This window comes from Lepidochelys kempii, chromosome 2 (assembly GCF_965140265.1).
Source record: "Lepidochelys kempii isolate rLepKem1 chromosome 2, rLepKem1.hap2, whole genome shotgun sequence".
Classification (NCBI taxonomy): domain Eukaryota; kingdom Metazoa; phylum Chordata; order Testudines; family Cheloniidae; genus Lepidochelys; species Lepidochelys kempii.
In genome coordinates this window covers 35,936,104-35,957,733 of record NC_133257.1, presented here as the reverse complement: position 1 = coordinate 35,957,733, position 21,630 = coordinate 35,936,104, and the positions used below count along the sequence as shown (strand labels likewise).

The following is a 21,630-nucleotide window of genomic DNA, read 5'->3' as shown; positions in this document are numbered from 1 at the left end:
CAGCAGGCTCCACTCCCCTTCACAGCATGTTGTATGCTTCCCAGCTCCTGCTCTGCAACCAGGAATCCACAGGAAGGAGGAGGAGATGGGAGCCATTATACCCCTCATCAGCCCCCCCACAGGACCAAGACGACGACCACTCTCTTTGGCTGCTCCTACTTTTCTCCTGCCTAACCTGAAACAAATAGGACAGCAGAGCCCAGCAGCAGGCAGGCAGAACAGAAAACAAAAATATATAGCCAGGAAGCTGGAGATAGCAGGGGGTGGGCCTGATACCTGACAGGTATGCCTAGATCTTGATAGCCTTGGGAAATACTAAAACCAGCATTAAGGTATGAAGTACTGTATTCAGTATTAAGACCTATCCTGAGAGCCACACACTGTATTGGCCACTACTGTCTTCCAGAGCCATCTTGTAGTTGCAATAGCACTTCTCATCAAAGATTAATTTATTAAGACTTCACCTATACTCAGCTGTAAAGTATGGTTTGAGAACACTTATAATTTGGTTCTGCAATCAGACTGGGACAAAGACATTAGAACCATGTTTAAATAAATGCGAATAGGTTTTTAAAAAAAAGTTTTTGCCAAACCATGTTATAAGCTAGGTTAGTTGGATCCATATTTACAAAGCTCCCAGGTACTGTTTAAAAGTAGTATGATGGATGGACTCTGTATAGCACATCCTCAAGAACTTAGCTTGATTAACACAGCTTTAAACAGAACAATAGACACGGTGTATTTAAAAGAAACCAATACAGAGGCTGTATTCTCCAATAGTTAGGGCACAGGACTATGACTCAGGAGATGTAGATTGTATTTCCAGCTCCACTAATGACCTGCTGAGTGACCTTAGGCCAAGTCACTTCTCTGTTCCTCTCCTTCAACCTAAACATCTAATACTATCCTGCAAAAGATCAACTAAATATGAAGTTTATCATCTAAGCAATTAAAAAGGAAAGGAACAAAGTTACAGGATGACACAGCACCTCCGGCATTTTAAAATCTAAAGGCTATTTTTTTAAAAAACAAAACAAAACCACAGAAAAATAAAAAGCAAACAAGTGATAAACCCAGTGAGCACTGACCAAGAGTGCTTAGCTGACAAACAGATAGACATGTAGCGAGAGCAGGGATATACAGAAGGGATATAAAATCAGTCAGTGATTGCGCTTTAGAAAATGCTGATCTTGTTAGGGCAGCAACTAAAGGAAAACCAGATTTGTTATTAGTGACATTGCCTTGTTTCACCAATAAAATACTGTTTAATATTAGCACATCAAAATATTTAACTAAAGGAACAGATTGACTTGTCTTTTTTTTAAAAAAGCCTTTTCACTGACGATAAATATAAACTCTAAACTGCAAATTAGCAGCTTGTCGTCTCTCTACACCCCCACACCATTATGGCACACCTACAGTTTGGAGTTACCAAGGTGTGTTTGACAATTTGAGATAAATTCCCAAAGAACCTAATGAAGGCCATGTATCTCAAGATTTGGATTAATACAATACTATCATTTTGGAAAAGTTGCTCTTTACAGAATTATTAAAAATACTGTAGGCCCTGGTCCTACAATTGGATCCATGTGGATGAACTGTTGGGCCTGTGTAGCCAGACAGCCAGCACCCCCCCCCCTCAGACCAGCATTGCTGGAAACACAGGAGGAAGCGGGAACAGGGCACTTAACATATATTCCAGCACAGCCTTTGAAGCTGTGAAAGCACAGGTGTGCTGCTACAATGTGCCTCTGGGAACAGATACAACGATTAAGCTCACAGCAGGCAGAGGCCCTGTGACAGACATGGCTCTTAGCCCCTACTAAATAGCGTGACGCACACACACCAACATCCTAGGTGGGAAAATATTTACCCTGATAAAAGAAATGTCCAGTAGTCGAAACTTATTGTTTCTCTTCTTTGCAAGTGTAAACTACTCTTGCGAAAGCTGGCGTCACCCCGACAGACCAGCCTCAATTTGGCATAAGAAAGGAGAAAGAGAATAAAGGAGTATAGAGGTATAAGTAGGGGACCTACAGCACCATGATTTTTGAGTGCTTTTCACTATCTATCTGCTGGTCAGATAAGTGACAGCCTCCCAAGGCTTCTGCAGCTAAGAGGGTCCCTATGCCTTGTCCCTTATTCGTCTTTCCGCGGAATTGAGTGACCGATCCTGGCTTGGCACCGCTGGAATCGAGAGATGCAAGGAGGGTAAGAAGCACCCACACCTGATCTCCTATCTTTAGTGTACACATATTTTGAAATAGAGCTCTATACTTTGTTTTCTTTCTTTGGGATTGTGGCTTCAGTTTTGTAACTTGTTTGTGTGTGTAACATCTCTACATTTAAATAAGTAGGCACTAGCAATTTTGTAACCACATGATTAGAATCTAGCTTAATAAATTTTGGTAACCATTTATGCATAAGCCTGACTTGTTTTCTCTGGTTTACTGTAAAGCAGCCAACACAATTAAAGAACCTCAGCCGTTTTGGCTCTAAAGCCTGGCCATTAGGTGAGTACTAAGAGCCTAGCGTTGAGTTGTGCCGCCTCCACGGGGCAAACTCTTGGGGCACCTGTCAGTCAATCCTGGCTGCCCGCTGCGAAGGAGCTCTGAGCTCTAGCAGTTAAAGTCACGGGTGGTTAGGACCTTGGGGCATCCATCAGCCTAGCCCGGGCTTCCCGCCGCGAAGGGACAGTGCGTCCTAGCGGTGAAAGTCACGGATGGTATAAACGGGCATAGCTGGCACCTCACCAAACATCCTTGGCCGTCGGCTAACAGCCTGCACTGATCATATTGCAAGATTGCAACCATAGTTTCCTTTAGTAATAAGTAAAGAAAGTTTTTTAAAATCCTCAGTATTCTGAATACAAAAATGAAAAAGGGTTGATCAGCGAGACAGAAGACAGTTTCTGAGGGTTACTGGTGCTAAAAGAGGCAAGAATTAAAAGCAATACCATAATAATGAAGGCAGAAGTGATTTACATCTAAGCTCTTACTTTCACATGCTTTTAAACTTTCTGGAAAAAGTTACTCATTTGGATGAAAAGGTTTCTAGCTATTCCTTAAAACAACAACTCCTCCTCTAATTACCTACCTATTCCACAAAGCATTATGGCGAAGAACTGTTATACCTGTTGTGCCTTTAAATCAAGCTCCTCAGGACACAGACTTGTTACTGGTTTGGCACGTTGACCTAACATACAGCACCACATTTGTTAGGATATAGATATTCAGGCCTGTCTGCAAAGGCCTGTACTTTAAGAATTTAGGTGTATTCTTATCACTTGGCTAGTGATAGAGGTATAAAAGAAAGAATCAAAACCACTGTCTGCCAGTGTAAGGGCCTTCTCTTACTGTGACAGTTTGTGGCCCTGTGCTTAGGCTCAGGCCTTTGGCTAAGCAGCAGAGGCAGCCATAAGCTGGGAAGAGAAAGGTCACATCCTCACATTCCAAACTAGTCACATTGAAATAAGGTGCTATTGGGCTGTTAGGCACTATCAGGACAGGATTGTATTCCTATCACCTCCAGAGAAAGGGAAGTGCCTAGAAAATGTAAAAGGAAACTTAGTTTGATAGCATCCTGTCTGGCAAGAACTCACTTATCAATAGCTGGGATGAGAAATCCTCACTTCTGTATTGTTTTGTCATTATAGTTCCCACTTTGCTATTGTCTGTCTGTATAATCTCTGTCTGGTTCTGTGATTGTTCCTCTCTGCTGTATAATTAATTTTGCTGGGTGTAAACTAATTAAGGTGGTGGGATATAATTGGTTACATAATCATGTTACAATATGTTAGGATTGGTTAGTTAAATTTCAGGGAAATGATTGGTTAAGGTATAGCTAAGCAGAACTCAAGTTTTACTATATAATCTGTAGTCAATGAGGAAGTGTGGGTGGGCATGTGGGTGTGGGTGGGAAATGGGAGCAGGGAATGGGGGTAAGAAAATTGGAATCATGTTTTGCTAAAGGGGGAAATGGGAACAGGGAATGGGAGTAAGGAAGTTGGAATCATGTTTGGCTAAGGGTAGGAATGGGAACAGGGACACAGGTGTAAGGCTCTGTGGTGTCAGAGCTGGGAAGGAGGATACTAAGGAAGGAAACTGGAATCATGCTTGCTGGAAGTTCACCCCAATAAACATCGAATTGTTTGCACCTTTGGACTTCGGGTATTGTTGCTCTCTGTTCATGCGAGAAGGACCAGGGAAGAAAGTGGGTGAAGGAATAAGCCCTCTAACAACATTCACCACTGGATAACTTTAAATGAAAGAAATATTCTTAACCCAAAAATGAATTTCCTGGGAAATACAAAAGCATTTAACCCTTTAAAAATTATTATTTATATTAACATAGCATCTACGAGCCCTAGAGATGGGCCAGGACCCACTGTCCTAGGTGATATACAAATGGAATGAAAAGACAGTCCCAGCCCCAAAGAGCTTACAATCTAAATATAGGATAAGAGACAACAGATGGATACAGACAAGGGAATACAAGGAAACAATGAGAGAATATTGGGCAGCATGACAGACAGTGGCATCAGTGCATCCACAGCCAAACAGTTTCTCCTTAAGTTTTTTGTAGGCATAGAATCATAGAAACGTTGAGCTAGAACGAATCGTTGAGCTAGTGGGAGAAAAGGGGCTTATTATCCATCCATATATGGAAAGCTGAGATAGCAGCCAAATGCACCCTTACAGAACTAAGGGATTCTGTTTTAGATCTAGAACACAGTCAGCACAACATCCTGGTTTCGGCCACTTCTGCCAATCAACAATGCAATATTGGAGCCGGTCAAGATTCACCTTTCTCATGAGACCAAATGGAGAAGCACTTATATTTATCCAGGTAAGTGATCCTAGTTGAGGGTTTTCCACTATTTAGAAGTGCCTCCTGGACATTCTGTGAGCAGAACCTTCCAAAGGACATCCGTCAAAGCATCCATGCGTGAGATGGAGAGTGTGGAGGCTGAAGTACAGAATGTGGTCGTGGTCTCGGGAAATTATGTCTGGATCCAATGGGAGGGATAGGAGGTGCTGGTGCACCACTGGTGCTATAAAGATGAGACGAGTATGGTTCTTTTTTATTTTGGATACTACTCTGAGGACAAAGGAATTGGAGGGAAGGTATATAGATGGTAATTCTCCCAAGACAGGAGAAAGGCATCTATTAGGGAGCCTGGGCTGAGACTACTACTTTGGGAATCCATTCCAAGTTGGAAGATATGCCCAGGCATATCATGGGCCAATGACCACTTGTGTTGATCAGTGAAGGATCAGCTCAGTTGATTTGCCATTGTATTCTGTTTCCTCAGAAAGTAAGTAGCTCTAAGGTGAATTGAGTGGACTACAGAAGAGTCCTGACAGAGTTACTTTGATTGTGCTTCTCTTTGCCTGTTTAGATAAAATATGGTCACCGAGTTGTCTGTCAGACAACGTGGGGGAGGAAGATTGAGTGGACTAGACCTGTTGCTCTTAACTCTGACATTTATGTGAGCCTCTGAGTTCTGAAATGATCAAAACCATGAGTCTTCAGGGACCCAATGTGAGCTCCCCAACCTAGGGATGACAGGTCTGTGACGAGAGTGAGTGTTGGTAGTGTGGGAAGGAAGGGAACTCCCACACAAACTTTTATAAGATCTGTCCACCAATCCAGAGACAAGACTAGCTCAGGCAATTGAACCACCTTGTCCAGGGCGTCACGATTCAGGGTATATATTTATGCTACCCATGTCTGTAGCATCCTGAGTCGCAGTCTGGAGCATTGTACTACATAGGTACATGTTGCCATGGGACCTAACCGACTGAGGCACTTGCATGCTGTTCTGAGTGGGTGAGCTTTCATTTGAAGTACTAGTTTTTGAATGGTTTCAAATCTGGTTTTTGGCAGAAAAGCCCTGGCCTTTGTGGAGTAGAGGACTTCTCCAATGAATTCTATTGTCTGCGCAGACTTCAGTATTAATTTTTCTCAATTCACTAGGAGCCACAGAGTGTTGAATATGGATAGAGCAGTTGATATGCTAGACAGGACTGATACTCTGATCGACTGCAGATAAATTAGTTGTTCATTACCCCTAATTTTCGAAGATTAGCTGCTAACACCATAATGCACTTCATGAATACCTGAGGAGCAGCTGCCAGGCCAAACAGAAGTACTGTGAACTGACAGTGACAGCCATTCACCAAGAATGAGAAACTTTAGATGACATATTGATATGTAAGAAAGCGCCCTCAAGTCAACGGCAGCATACCGGTCTCCTTGTTCCAAGGAAGGGACAATTGATGCTAGGGTAACCACACAGAATTGTATTTTCTTCAGGAATTTGTTCAACTCTCTTACATCTAAAATGGAGCTGATGCCTCCTTTTAACTTGGGGATCATGAAATAAAAGGAATAAAAGCCTTTCCCCCTGGGTTCAATGGTACTCCTTTTTGGCCCTGTCTGAAGAAGAGATTGGACTGCCTGTTGAAGAGAATGGTCCCTGAAGAGGGACGGTGGTGAGGGAGGGGTTTGAAGTAAACTGGATGGCATACCCCCATTCTCTTGTGCTTAAGATCTAATGGTCTGATGTTATGTGGATCCAGGTACTTAGGAAGCAGGACAAGCAACTGGTAAATACAAAAAAGGGGAACAGACAGAAGTGAGGGGACTGGTATTCTGTCTTCAACAACTTTGTCAAAATGCCTGCTTGGAGGAGGCAGCTGGACAGGATGAGCCTGGGGATGCTGAAGGGGACAGTGATGGAGTGTGCCTTCTATAATTCCTTCTTTTTTTCCCTGGGAATGGGGAGCAAAGCTACGATGTTGAAAAGTTGTTGTTGAAAGTGCTTTCTTTTTGTCACTGAAGTGTACATTCCAAAGGCTCTGAGTGTTGCCCTAGAATCTTTAAGGCTGCGAAGCCTGTCATCAATTTTCCCAGAGACAAGAGTAGGACCCTTCAAACAGAAGGTCCTGTACGGTCTGTTGGACTTCTGCAGGTAGTCGGGAAGATTACTGATGCCATGTTTTGAGCTGCTGAATCTCCACTATACGGACTGATCTGGAGAGCAGTCCTGGTGACCAGTTTACCCTCCTTCACCATTACTGAGAATTCTCGTTTGCAATCCTCTAGTAACTTGTCCTTTAATTTAGCAATGTTCTCCCAAAGCGTGTAGTCATATTGACTCAGGAGTGCCTGCTAGTTTGCGATCTTGAGCTGCAGACCCTGAGATAAAAGGTACAGCACCAAAAGTTAAATCCCTGCAAGCTGCATGGAAACTTTTTAAAGACAGCATAATAGAGACTCAACTTAAATGTATACCCCAAATTAAAAAACATAGTAAGAGAACCAAAAAAGAGCTACCATGGCTAAACAACAAAGTAAAAGAAGCAGTGAAAGGCAGAAAGGCATCTTTTAAAAAGTGGAAGTTAAATCCTAATGAGGAAAACAGAAAGGAGTATAAACTCTGGCAAATGGAGTGTAAACATATAATTAGGAAGGTGAAGAACAGCTAACCAAAGACTCAAAAAGTAATACCAATTTTTTTTTTTTGTAAGTACATCAGAAGTAGGAAGCCTGCTAAACAACCAGTGGGGCCACTGGACGATCGAGATGCTAAAGGAGCATTCAAGGACGATAAGGCCCTTGCGGAGAAACTAACTGAATTCTTTGCATCGGTCTTCATGGTTGAGGATGAGAGGGAGATTCCCAAATCTGAGCCATTCTTTTAAGGTGACAAATCTGAGGAACTGTCCCAGATTGAGGTGTCACTATAGGAGGTTTTGGAACAAATTGATAAATTAAACAGTAATAAATCACCAGGACCAGATGGTATTCACCCAAGAGTTCTGAAGGAACTCAAATGTGAAACTGCAGAAACAGCAGAACTGTGGTTTGGTAACCTATCATTTATATCAGCTTCTATACGAAATGACTGGAGGATAGCCAATGCAATGCCAGTTTTTTAAAAAGGGCTCCAGAGGGGACTTTGGCAATTACAGGTCGGTAAGCCTGACTTCAGTACCGGGCAAACTGGCTGAAATTATAATAAAGAACAAAACTGTCAAACACATAGATGAACATAACTTTGGAGGGAATAGTCAACATGGTTTTTCTAAAGGAAAATCATGTCCCACCAATCTACTAGAATTCTTTGAGGGGGTCAACAAGCATGTGGACAAGGGGGATCCAGTGGATATCGTGTATTTAGATTTTTAGAAAGCCTTTGACAAGGTCCCTCACCAAAGGCTCTTAAGCAAAGTAAGCAGTCATGAGATAAGAGGGAAGGTCCTCTCATGGACTGGTAACTGGTTGAAAGATAGGAGACAAAGAGTAGGAGTAAATGGTCAGTTTTGACCAGTCCTATTCAACATATTCATAAATGATCTAGAAAAAGGGGTAAACAGTGAGGCAAAATTTGCAGACGATACAAAACTACTCAAGATAGTTAAGTCCCAGGTAGAATGTGAAGAGTTACAAAAGGATCTCTCAAAACTGGGTCACTGGGCAACAAAATGGCAGATGAAATTCAGTGTTGATAAATGCAAAGTAATGCACATTGGAAAACATAATCCCAACTATACATACTGTCACAGGGTCGGGCCAGATGGCTACAGGAGAGTGATCCTATTGGGATCCAGGAAGTGAGCGGGCGGAAGCCCACCCACTGCTAAAGGATCCCCCCTTCAGCCCTAAGCGGGGGATCCACAGGACCTGGAAACCAAATAATTCCGGGGGACAACTAATGAAATAACAAAGACAGGAGTGCGGTCAAAGGGTCAAACAAAGGGAACCAGACGGTACACCGAGCAGAGAACCCTGGACAGCGCCCACTGCTCCTCGAAGGTCTCAAGGGAGTCAGTGGACGCTGCCCAGAGGAACTCTGCCTGGATACGCAAACGGATGGAGGATCAGAAATAGGCCCCACAGTCACAGGAGACTCCATTGGTCAACCTCCTCACCCTGGTTTTATAGATGGCAATTTTAGCCAGGGCCAGGAGGAGGTTACCAGGAGGTCCCGTGACTTTGCGGGGCCACAGATAGGGAGTGCATAAATAAAAAGGTGAGGGGAAAGTGCAACCAAAATCTTAACAAGATGTCTAAGAGGAGCTGGAATAGGGACTGCAGCCTGGTGCACTCCAAGTAAAGTGTGATAGAAGGCAACTGATAGAAGGCAGATACATTAGCCCCAGATTAAGCAGGTCCCTTTTCCCTGGGTAAGGTAACGGGGCAGTTCCAGAACAATCAGGAACTTGCTGGAACCAATTAAGACAGACAGGCTAATTAGGATACCTGGAGCCAATTAAGAAGCTGCTAGAATAAATTAAGGCAGGCTAATCAGGGTACCTGGTTTAAAAAAGGACCTCACTTCAGTCAGTGCAAAGCGCGCAAGGAGCTGAGAGCGAGAGGGTATGCTGCTGGAGGACTGAGGAGTACAAACGCTGTTTGGCATCAGGAGGAAGGTCCTGTGGTGAGGATACAGAAGGTGTTGGGAGGAGGACATGGGGAAGTAGCCCAGGGAGTTGTAGCTGTCACACAGGTATTACACAAAACACTATAGACAGCTGTGATCCACAGGGCCCTGGGCTGGAACCTGGAGAAGACGGCGGGCCCGGGTTCCTCCCATCCCCCCAACTCCCTATTGGAAGAGTTGACCTGGACTGTGCGTCCCACCAGAGGGGAAGGTCCCTGGCCTGTCCCCCGACCCACTAGGTGGACCAGCAGAGACTGTGGGGATTGTTCTTCCTTTTCCCCATGCTGGCCAGTGATGAGGTTAGCTGAGTGAACAGCAAACCTCTGAGGCAAGCAAATCCACCAATAAGCACAGGATCCACCAAGGCAGAGGAGGAACTTTGTCACGCTATAAAATGATGAGTTCTAAATTAGCCTTTACCACTCGAGAAAAATCTTGGAGTCATTGTTGATAGTTCTCTGAAAACAACTACTCAATGTGCAGCAGCAGTCAAAAAAGCTAACAGAATGTTGAGAATCACTAAGGAAAGGATAGATAAGACAGAAAATATTATTGCCGCTATATAAATCCATGGTACGCCCACATCTTGAATATTGTGTGCAGATGTAGTTGCCCCATCTCAAATAAGATGTATTGGATTTGGCAAAGGTTCAGAAAAGGGCAACAAAAAAGATTAGGGGTACAGAACAGCTGCTGTGTGAGGAGAGATTAATAAGACTGGGACTTTTCAGCTGGAAAAAGAGACGACTAAGGGGGGATATGATAGAGAGCTATAAAATCATGACTGGTGTGGAGAAAGTAAATAAGGAAGTGTTATTTACTCCTTCTCATAATATAAGAACTAGGGGCCACCAAATGAAATTAATAGGAAGCAGGTTTAAAACAAACAAAAGGAAGTATTTTTTCACACAACATACAGTCAACCTGTGGAACTCTTTGCCAGAGGATGTTGTGAAGATCAGGACTATAACAGGGTTAAAAAAAGAACTAGGTAACATCATAGAGGATAGGTCCATCAATGGCTATTAGCCAGGATGGGCAGGAATGCTGTCCCTAGCCTCTGTTTGCCAGAAGCTGGGATGGGCGACAGGGGATGGATCACTTGATGATTACCTGTTCTGTTCATTCCCTCTGGGTCACCTGGCATTGGACACTGGGCTAGATGGACCTTTGGTCGACCCAGTATTGCCGTTCCTATGTTCTTAATAAAGTTTGTAACCAAACAAGTCTAGTTTTTTTGAGTCCTTGTTTTTAGGGGCGGAGGCTTGTTGTCTGTCTTTCCTACTTGTTTGCAGCTGCCATCACAAAAGAACCTGGGAAGGGATTAGTGTAAAAATACTCATACCCATTAGAGTGGACAAAGTATCTCCTCTCAGATTGTTTTACTGTGGGAGTCAGGGAAGAGTGTATGACAAAGAATTTTGACCGGCTCCATGACTGCCTTGTTGACTGGCAGAGGTGTCTGACACCAGGATGTCTACCAACTTGTGAGAACTCTCACATACCTCCTCTGCCTGGATGCCGAGCACCTAGGCCACTTATCAGGAGGTTTTGATGGTCCTTGTGGTCTTCTGGAGGAGGTGACTCTCCCACTGAGTCAATAGCTTCATCTAGTGATGAAGAAAAGGATGCAACTAGCATCTGAGGTGGGGGCAACTCCATAATCTGTGATGGAGAATCTAGTTGATAACGGTCTGGTTGGCCAGGACCCGTCACAGTACTGGACACTGGAGAGTGACACTGGAGAGTACCCAGTCCCTATCTCAACATCGGGTACCGGGGAATGACATTGCTGGTGCCATCATGTCGGATGCGCTCCCCACAAGTGTCAGGATGAGGTTCTGGCAGAGGATAGACATACCATGGAGCCCAGAGTGGCCACTAGTATGGACCTGGAACCCATCCTTGTCCGGGGCATTGCCCCTTCAGAAAAGGCCACTGTTGGTGTTGTGGCACTGCCCATGATCCTGATAATTGTAAAGGAGGGTAAGCGCTGTGTCCCAGCCTTGGATGAGGAATCAGTCTTCCAATGATACCAGAGAAAGGTATCCTGAATCTGGGAATGGCGGTACTGGAGAAACCATGGGATAAACCTTTTGATAAAACTGGTTTGAGAAGAAATCTAAGTAGTAGAACTATGGCTTCTCGGTGAGGTGAGGGGTGAGCAGGAACGAGTTGGACAGTTTTAAATGCGAATTGGTACTAAGAAGCTAAGCAAGTCTCTTGCAGATGTATATGTATAACACCCCAGACTGCTGGCCCCTCAAATGTTTCTCAGGGGACAGCCTTGATGGACCTGTCACAGGCTCCAAAGGCAGCAAAGCCCTCTTAGGAGGTGAGGCTTCTGGAGAAGTTCTCTGAGCCTCACCCTGAGTAGAGTCCTCACCTCTGTCCTACGTCGGTACAGAGGTAGATGAATGAGATGCTGAACCTGAGGAAGGTCTGGGTCTCTTCTTCGGTACTGGGGAACTTTGAGCCTGGTGGAGCATGCCATGCCAATACTGAAGTACTTGAAGCACTCTCCCAACGTGATGACTTGGCCAGCGGGGAGTCAAAATGCTGTTTCCATAAGCAAGCACTTAAGCCTCAATGCTCTATTCTATTTTTGAATGGGGTTTGATGCCCTTGCCAATGTGACACTTGTCCCTAACATGGGCCACACCCAAGCACTTCAAAGTGAATGAGGACTATTGACTGGCACAGGCTTTGAATATGTCCCACAGGACTTAAATCCTAGGGAGCGAGGCATCGTTCCAGTACCGAGTCTGGTACCAAAAGGAAAGAATTGGTCCCAAAGAATACAAAAACAAAACCTGGCATTAACTTACTTGAAAAACTAACACTAATTAATTTCAACTATTTACAACGAGTGAGGGATACACTTGAGTAAACACGTCTGAGATTGCTCCAACAACTGTCACTGGAGGTAAGAAGGCACTAAGGAGGGTTGGGAGCAGCTCCAACCTCTTATACCAGCATGCAGTGTTGTGCAGCGACAGGGGACAAGCGAACCACCCCTATGGGCACTGTTGAAGGAAGAAAATCTCCAACATCTGTGCATAAGGCGCACACACAACTACAGTGGGTTGTAGTTGTGTGTAGTCTCGAAGGAGAACATGTTGAAGGTGGACATTTAGATTAGAAATAAGGCATACATTTTTAATATTGAGGGTAATTAATCACAGAAAAATCTTAACAAGGGCTGAGGGGGATTCTCCATCACTGGAAATTCTTAAGTCAAGGCTGGATGTTACTCTAAAAAATATGCTCTAATTCAAACATGAATTAATTCACATAAGTCCTATGGTTTGTGTTATACAAGAGGTCTAGACTTGATGATCACAAGGGTCCCTTCTGGGCTTATGATCTATGAATCACCAAACTTGCCAAGAATGGTGCTCATTAATGCTGGTTGTAATGGTGGCATAAATATGTTTCCTTGTCAGCTGATTTTGTGATATGGACACGCATCAACTCCATTCCCATACAGATTAATGATCAGATACGGTTATTGAACTCGCTGACCCAAATCAAATAGAAACTAATTTAGTTTATAGCTGGGTAGCTGAAGTATTGTAATGAGGTGTACTTTTGCCTTTTGTAAGTAAGCCACCACAGGTGGTACAAGTCTGTTGATACGACAAGATACCATTACTACTACTTTTTTTCAGAGTGTTTGATTTTTTTTTTATTTCTTCAACATTTCTCTACTCATGATTAGGTATACTACATGGCAAATTACTATCATCACACAATGAATAATTTTTAGTCATAATTATGCATTATATACTTCCTATTAATAAGAGATTTCATTTTAAGAAACATAAGTGGGTACTTTTAGTGCTGCACACAATTATCAGATGTCAGTTATTTAGATGATGTTAGTATTCTTTAGCCACTGCAGAAGTACAAACTAGGGGCCTAATGTAACAACCTTTACTCATGGCAAATATATCCATTTAAGTTAATCACATCTTACTGTGTTTTCTACTGACTGTCTAGAAAGAAACAACATAGTGACCCTTGCCTCAGCTATAGTGTAGACTTGTTTCAGTGAAATAACAGCTCTCTGCAATAGCTGCTTAAATGTACACATAATAACAGCTGGTATGTTTGAATGCTCAGAGGAAACTATGTTTGCGTTTCAAGATCTCCCTGTACAAACAGCAGGGTTCATACAGAGACAAGATCAGTGTGGATCTCCCAGTCCTTCCTTGTGCAGCGGACGCTTGAGGACTGCTTTAGTCAACTGACGCAGCTACCGTACTAAATTTAAAGTTGAACATCTTCAAAACGGTGCATCAAGTTTATTAAAAAGTTAAAAGGAAACTAGTAGCTCAGGACCAAAATTTAGATTTATGTAAAGACTGTCTAACAACATAAATTAGTAAAAATATTTTGAATTAAAAAATGCCGACAACAGTTTTGGATTTAAGCATTCCCTGAAGTGTTTGCAACTTGAACACTACAACAGTGCACTGGTTAAAAAAAAAAAAAAAAATCACGGTATGTAGAAACTAAGTCAAACTGGATTCTTTTTATTGTCTAAACTGAATAAAATGGATTAAGTTAAAAAACAACATAAATCATGAGAGGTTAGGTCTGTATATCTGTCTGTGCAATATATGATTGTCTTATGTCCTCAGGAGTAAAATCAATGGTGCGTAACACACAAGGCATCATAGTTTGAAGTACTTATTTTCCCGTTAAGTTTGCTGTATCCCTTTCATTGCATAGCGTTAAATGCATTTCGCTTCAGCTTCTCCGAAAGAATTATTCTAACACCATGTCATCATAAAAAACATAAGTCAGATGATTGCCAGGTTGATCTCTGACTTTAAAAGAAGGGCAAGAGAGGCTATCTACTCTCTGCCCTGCTACCAGCTTCCCTTTCTCTCCAATGGGAGAAATGGCAGCTCAAGAATTGCCCTCCAGGCTGGGCAAGGAGTCCCGGCCAAACTCTATTACCTACTGAGGATTACCTAATAGGTCATATGCACAGAGAATAATTTATCAGAAAGAGATTAAATTTGTACATTTTTGCATGCACAATTGTTAACCTAGTACCAAGTTTGGAATTTGTACTTAAAGCCATTTGAGATACAAAATAAAAAAAAATTAAACCTAGATATCTAAAATGTACTTCTTTCCTCTTCCCACAGACACTTAAACACAAAAAAGTGAAACAATTTACTTAAAAACTTTACTAAAAGTATTCAATTTTGAGGTTGAGAATTTCAAGCCCAAGCAATTTTTAAAAAAAATTATGGGTAGCTAAACAGGCTGCTTTATAATGGAACTCTTTTCTACCTCATTCACTTTGTTCATTACCATAAACTCTAGATCAGCAATTATATTTTAAAGTTCCCAACCTATTAAAATACTTCAGGCAATGTATATTTCCCTTCCATCACAATGCACCATTACTTGAGTGTACAAGATACCATATTTTTGATGCTGCTGAAAGGAACTGTGCACTTTATAAAATCTAGACTAGAAGAAACTTTAATGTACTAAGTAGGTCTGTCAAGTGATCAAAAAAAATTCATCACGATTAATCGTGCTCTTAAACAATAAAAGAATACCATTTATTTAAATATTTTTGGATGTTTTCTACATTTTCAAATATATTGATTTCAGTTACAACACAGAATACAAAGTTGTACAGTGCCCACTTTATATTTATTTTTGATTACGAATAATTGCACTGTAAAAAACAACAGAAATAGTATTTTTCAATTCACCTAATACAAATACTATAGTGCAATCTCTATCACGAAAGTTTAACTTACAAATGTAGATGTACCAAAAAAACCTGCATTCAAAAACAAAACTATGTAAAACTTTAGAGCCTCCAAGTCCACTCGGTCCTACTTCTTGTTCAGCCAATCGCTCAGACAAGCAAGTTTGTTTACATTTGCAGGAGATAATAATGCTGCCTGCTTCTTGTTTATAAGGTCACCTGAAAGTGAGAACAGGCATTTGCATGGCACTGTTGCAGCTAGTGTCGCAAAATATTTACATGCCAGATGTGCTAAAGATTCATATGTCCCTTGATACTTCAACCACCACTCCAGAGGACATACGTCCATGCCGATGACAGGTTCTGCTCAATAATGATCCAAAGCAGTGCAGACCAATGCACGTTCATTTTCATCATCTGAGTCAGACGCCACCAGCAGAAGGTTGATTTTCTTTTTTGGTGGTTTGGGTTCTATAGTTTCCACATTAGAGTGTTGCTCTTTTAAGACTTCTGAAAACATGCTCCACACCTTGTCCCTCTCAGATTTTGGAAGGCACTTCAGATTCTTAAACATTGGGTTGAGTGCTGCAGTTATCTTTAGAAATCTCACATCAGTACCTTCTTTTCTTTTTGTCAAATTTGCAGTGAAAGTGTTCTTAAAATGAACAACATGTACTGGGTCATCATCTGAGATTGCTATAACAGGAAATACATGACAGAATGCAGGTACAACAGAGCAGGAGACATACAATTCTCCCTCAAGGAGTTCAGTCACAAATTTAATTAAAGCATTTTTTTTTAACAAGCTTCTCAGCATGGAAGCATGTCCTCTGGAATGATGGCTGAAGCATGAAGAGGCATATGAATCTTTAGTGTATCTGACACGTAAATATCTTGCGATGGCAGCTACTACAGTGCCATGCGAACACATGTTTTCACTTTCAGGTGACACTGTAATTAGGAAGTGGATAGCATTATCTCCTGTAAATGTAAACAAACTTGTTTCTCTTCGCGATTGGCTGAACAAGAAAAAGGACTGAGTGGACTTGGAGGCTCTAAAGTTTTATATTGTTTTGTTTTTGAGTGCAGTTATGTAACAAAAAACCTTACATTTAAGTTACAATCTCATGATAAAGAGATTGCACTACAATACTTGTATGAGGTGAATTGAAAATACTATTTCTTTTGTTTTTTACTGTGCACATATTTGTAATAAAAAATTATATGAAGTGAGCATTGGACACTTTGTAATCTGTGTTTTAACTGAAATCAATACATTAAAAATGTGGAAAAACATCCAAAAATATTTAATAAATGTCAATTGGTACTCTATTGTTTAACAGTGCGATTAATCGTGATTAATTTTTTTTAGTTAATCACGTGAGTTAACTGTGATTAATCAACAGCCTTAGTAATATGAAAACATATCAATGGTCCTTATATGAAACATACCAGCAAAGTAGGCCAATCTGAAGCCTTTCCTAGAGATAGTGTCATCCGAGTGAAATCTGATCCAAACATGGTCTTGTGAAGAGATGTATGGTGATGGAATGGAGGAGCCACAAGCTCTATAACCTTCCACATTCTTGTAGGTTCCTATTGTTAACCAATCCGAACTGCATCGTCGAGATCCCTGAACATCAAAATCTTGAAAACTGCAAAAGACACAAAGAGTCAAACTTTGCTAATGAAGTGGCTATTTTACAAGTTATTTGATAAATTATTTCTGTTTAAAATGGAAATGAGTGGAAGGAGTTTTTACTGGTCTGATGTTGAAAAAACTAAGAAAATGGTCAGTCTTTTTGCAGATAGAATTTTACTACACACTTTGTAATGATGTAACGGAGATGGTCTTTCCATTACCAGGATCCTAGATATCCACATGCTTGTAATTCCCCACCCATACCAAGCATTTAGGCTATTGCCCCTGACACTTAGCAACTTCTGTGTTTGACAGAATTTTAGCTTTCATTTTAAAAAAGGTTTTAACTCTTCTGGTTGCAAAGATACTTTTTATAGGCCCAATCTCTAAGGATTTTGAAATCATATTAAGATATTTTATTTAAACCACGTCTCAACATTGTTTCAGCTAAAGCAGCTTCCTATGATTGGGCTTGCCATTGTAGATGGAGCCAAACTGTATGAGAATTATTATTTTTAAAATAATTTGGCCCTGTCTACACTAGCTGACTGAACTGTGCTAGATCCTGTGCTAGATCCACTAAAAAGATAGTTGAGTCACGAGACTCCATTACCACAGAGTGGTTTGGCTCCCAGCCTTACATATCTTTGTGCCTGGGCAAAAGTAGGCCAGTGCAGAGAACAAAGCACTAGACCAGAAACGCTAATAAAACGCAGTACATTGACAGAAGGAAGCTAGTGCTGACGTATAACAAACCTTATAAACCTAACTTAGAATAAAGATTTTAGGAAACATTTTTTGTGGTTGAACAGTGGCATCCACTGTACCCTGCAACTTCATGACATGCCACTGCAAAAAAAAAGATTTGGGTAGAAATAAAAGCTCTGAACTGAAACAATTTTTAAAAGACTACATTCTTAGCCAAATGTTTATTTTGATAGAACCCTTCTTTCTGCCTGGGTCAGCAAGTCTGCACTGGGAACAAACAAAACCCGCAGCTAAAGCAGTTTCATAATCAGCACTGGACAGTGTACAGTCACAGTTCTAACTTGTAAGTTGTTGTTAAAACAAATTTTGATTTCCCTGGAAGTTATGGAGGGATGGTGAGTGTGTGAACTGATAAGTACATGAATATATGGTACAGAAGACAGGACATTATTTCCTCTATAAACTTACAAGGTATATGAAATAGATATCAAAAAATAAAAGTAAACCTTCAAAAATGTATAACTGTTGCCTGTGATTACTTTAGATTTCTAGAAGATGAAATCTATCAACATTGCAGCATTTTGGAATTTCCCATGTACTTTTTAAAAAAACGTTGACAAAACTGATGGATCGTAGAGCTACAGAGAAATTAAAAGCAAATTGAATAAGTATGAAAGCATGACCACTATTATGAACTTGTGGTTTAAAAAAAATTAAGCCAAAAGAAATTATTAATGGAAAAGCTGCAACAACTTTGTCTCTTCAGCACCAATGACTACATTAAAATGATCAAGTTTTCCATTACAACTTACCACTGAATGCAGGCATTATATTTGACATTTATAAAATTAGCATTCTGTTTATTCCTTCTTTTGAGCACTTACATATAGAGCCCTGCGCATATACAAAATTTGTATCTGCATCGGATCCACAATCCGCAAAAATGATCCATGGGTATCCACATCTGGCGACCTGAGGATATAAAGTGGATATCCACGGATTTTCAGGGCTCTACTTACATAAACCCTGAATAACTTACTTGTACACCCAAAACTCCTACCACTTTCTCTGAGAAATTTGCATCAGATTTTCTGAAGTGCTCAGACCCAGACCTCGAGCCATGTTTCAGGTCTTCAGAAGCACTCAGATCCCATTCATGTATCTAAATTAAGTGACCAATTTTGAAAAAAACAACTCAGCATTCAGTAGCCCCCATTCCTTTCAATGGTAGCTGCTGGGTACTGCGCTCTTTTGAAAATCTCGGCCTTTGAGTACAGCAAGATTGCAGAATTGGGCCCAGGTGACAAATGCTACAAGCAAAAGTAGAAGTAAAATAAAATAGCTGTAGAAAAATATAAAGACAGATCTTGGGGTTAACACTACAAATACTGAATTTTGAATAGAGGAGGCTGAGAAATAAGTAATTCATAATTAGCAATATGCAATTAATGACTATTCAATACACCAGGGTGGTACAAAGCAAAATTACCTTATAGTGATGATTTCCCCTGGGTTTGCATGGATATACCAGCTACAGTTGATTCTGGCAGGATATTCAAAAGGCCAGCCTGGACTCGTGATTACCCCACTTGGTGCTCTAATTTGTTCTGGACTATCTCCACAAGCTGAAAGATATTGAAAGCAATTTACTCACTACATATTTCGAAAACTAGCAAAACAAAATGAATCAAGGTTTACCAGAAAATAAAATAAAAAATTCTACTTTCACAGATTAAAACCATTGTATCAGTAGAAAGCAATGACATTAAGTCTGGATAACAACAGCCAGTATGGCCCATGAAGGGCACAGGTCAGAATACTTATCTAGAAAGAGGTGTTTCCTGGCTTCCAATCCATGCTCAACTATTAATCCCAACTGTCGCAATCTTCCTCCATGCCCTTAGTCTTACTACAAGCAACATACACCTGAATTTCCCCATCTGTAGAATGGGGATATCACTATCTAGCTGGTAAGGGTGTTACTTGGATTATCCCCCATAGGAGACTTTGGTGCAGAGTATGCCATTTTCTCTAATTCACACTAAAAGATTGGAAAGAATCTACCACAACCCTTTTAATGCACACCGCCACACTCCTCCCTCTTTTGCTCAGAGTTTCTCTTCAATATGAGAATTGGAACATCCCTGAAAATCTGACTCCTGATTTGCATGGGATATGCTCACCTTTAAGAAAGCAATACTGTCTAAAGTGAGGCATACAGTAATGTGAAACATGATGCATTCTTTCAGTAAAATTAAACTATGGTACTCAGACACTATAGATGCTTTAGGAAAGAGTGCAATAAAGAAAAAAATAATAAATAGGTGAAATCCACCTGTGTGTGGAGAGCCAGCACAAAGCCCATCCACCAATTAAACCATATTTTGAGGAGTACGTTGGATTTAAGTAGTCTGTATGGAGGTGAATTTTCCTCATGATAGCAAGTGCTTTGAAAGCAAAGTACTGATTGTGCTCAATATTAGAGTCAGAGTTTAAGGTCAGAAGGATTCACCAGATCATCCAGTCTGACAGCCTGTATATCACAGATGAGTACCATGCTGCACACACATATGAAACCCAACAAATGAAATCAGGCCAAAATATTACAGCCCACAGGAGATAAGATTATTAAATGCCACAGACAGAGAGTAGGAGGGACTGAAGTGCACCAATGCTTGAGAAAAGGTTAAGTCTGATAATGCTGGTGAGTGATCTGATCCACACACTGTAAAGGAAGGCGAAAAAAACCGAACAAACCAACACTGCCAACCTGACCTGGGAGGAAATTCCTTCCCAAATCCACATATGATGATCAGTTAGACCCTGAGCATGTGAGCAAGAACCAGTCAGACAAGCACCTGAGAGAGAGAATGCTCAGTGACACCTCAGAGTCCTGGCCCACCCTGCCCAATGTCCCATCTCCAGTAGCGGTCATCTCTCATTCTCTGATGCTCCAGAGAAAGGAAACCAGCCTCTCCCTCCAAGAACCATTTGGGGGGATCCATTCCTGACCTCTGCAGGTGGTCACTTGTCAAAACCTTTGTTTAATTGCATTTACTTCTGGGACTCATTCCACCTCTGGACTGCAGTGACTACAAAAAATATTTCAGCTTTGCTCTCATGATCCAGGTAGCCACTATACATAATTATACCGTATAATTCAGTCGTGTTTTTCTCTATACCAATTTTGCTAACTTTTGCAAGGTTATTGCAAATCTTGCTACACTGTTTTTAATTTAAGCCCTAGACAAAGCCATTTGAACACTCCAGAAGCTCGGCTTTCATTTTCAACAGTTCATTGCTCTCCTGGTTGCAGATCTGATTCAAAAAGCAGAAGGCACATGGAGAATTTTTTACTATAAAATATCTCAATTTTGCACACAATTTTTTTTGAATGTTTCGAATTGGCAATATTACTATAATTTCACCTCATATATTCCCACACACTAGAGGTAGTCAAACTTTTACAAGAAATATGAAATTTTGGGAATCATTTTCATTATGGACTGATTTTTTTCAAAATTGTTTTGTGGATTTATAGATTTTTGTTTCAAAGTTGATCATTTTCAAAGACAACATTTTCAAAATCATTTGGCTATGACCAATCAAAATTGGCAACACAAAAAATACAACAAATGAACACAAAATAATTAACAAAAATGTGAGCTAAGTGGTCCAGAGAGGTTTCCGGGGTCATATAATAATGGACCACATAAAAGATTCAATTTATAATCTGAATAAAAAATTTTAAGACAGTTAACTGGTTTCACAATTCCCGCCCCCCACCCCAGAAACAGGCCATTAAAAAAAATAAAATAACAAAAAACCCACCACATTTTTGTTTAAAAATGATGGACTAACTCTTTAACATACACACTATAGTTGTGATAACCTCCACCCGTTTCCCAACTTTAGTATTCTGGTATGGCACAATCAATGTAAATCCATTTCTTTCAAGAGCTATGAAGTTTAAAAAAACATTCAAATACTGGCAAATGTGCTTACCTTCTCTTTATCAGAATAAATATAATCAAGCAAAACAAGTTCATTTTGAGTACAAGAAAAAATTGCTTACAAAAAGTAGTA

At 40.8% G+C, this 21,630-nt stretch overlaps 1 protein-coding gene across 2 annotated transcripts in view; it reads right to left on the bottom strand.

Annotated features, from left to right (window-relative positions):
• The window catches only part of LRP12 (LDL receptor related protein 12), a 106,807-nt gene that overhangs the window by 15,753 nt on the left and 69,424 nt on the right, over positions 1-21,630 (bottom strand). For both annotated transcript variants that reach the window (XM_073330339.1, XM_073330338.1), the window contains 2 exons: positions 19,034-19,169; positions 16,647-16,849 (listed from right to left, as the gene is read on the bottom strand). In XM_073330339.1, the coding sequence (XP_073186440.1) occupies positions 16,647-16,849; positions 19,034-19,169 (339 nt within the window). The remainder of the gene's footprint in view (positions 1-16,646; positions 16,850-19,033; positions 19,170-21,630) is intronic.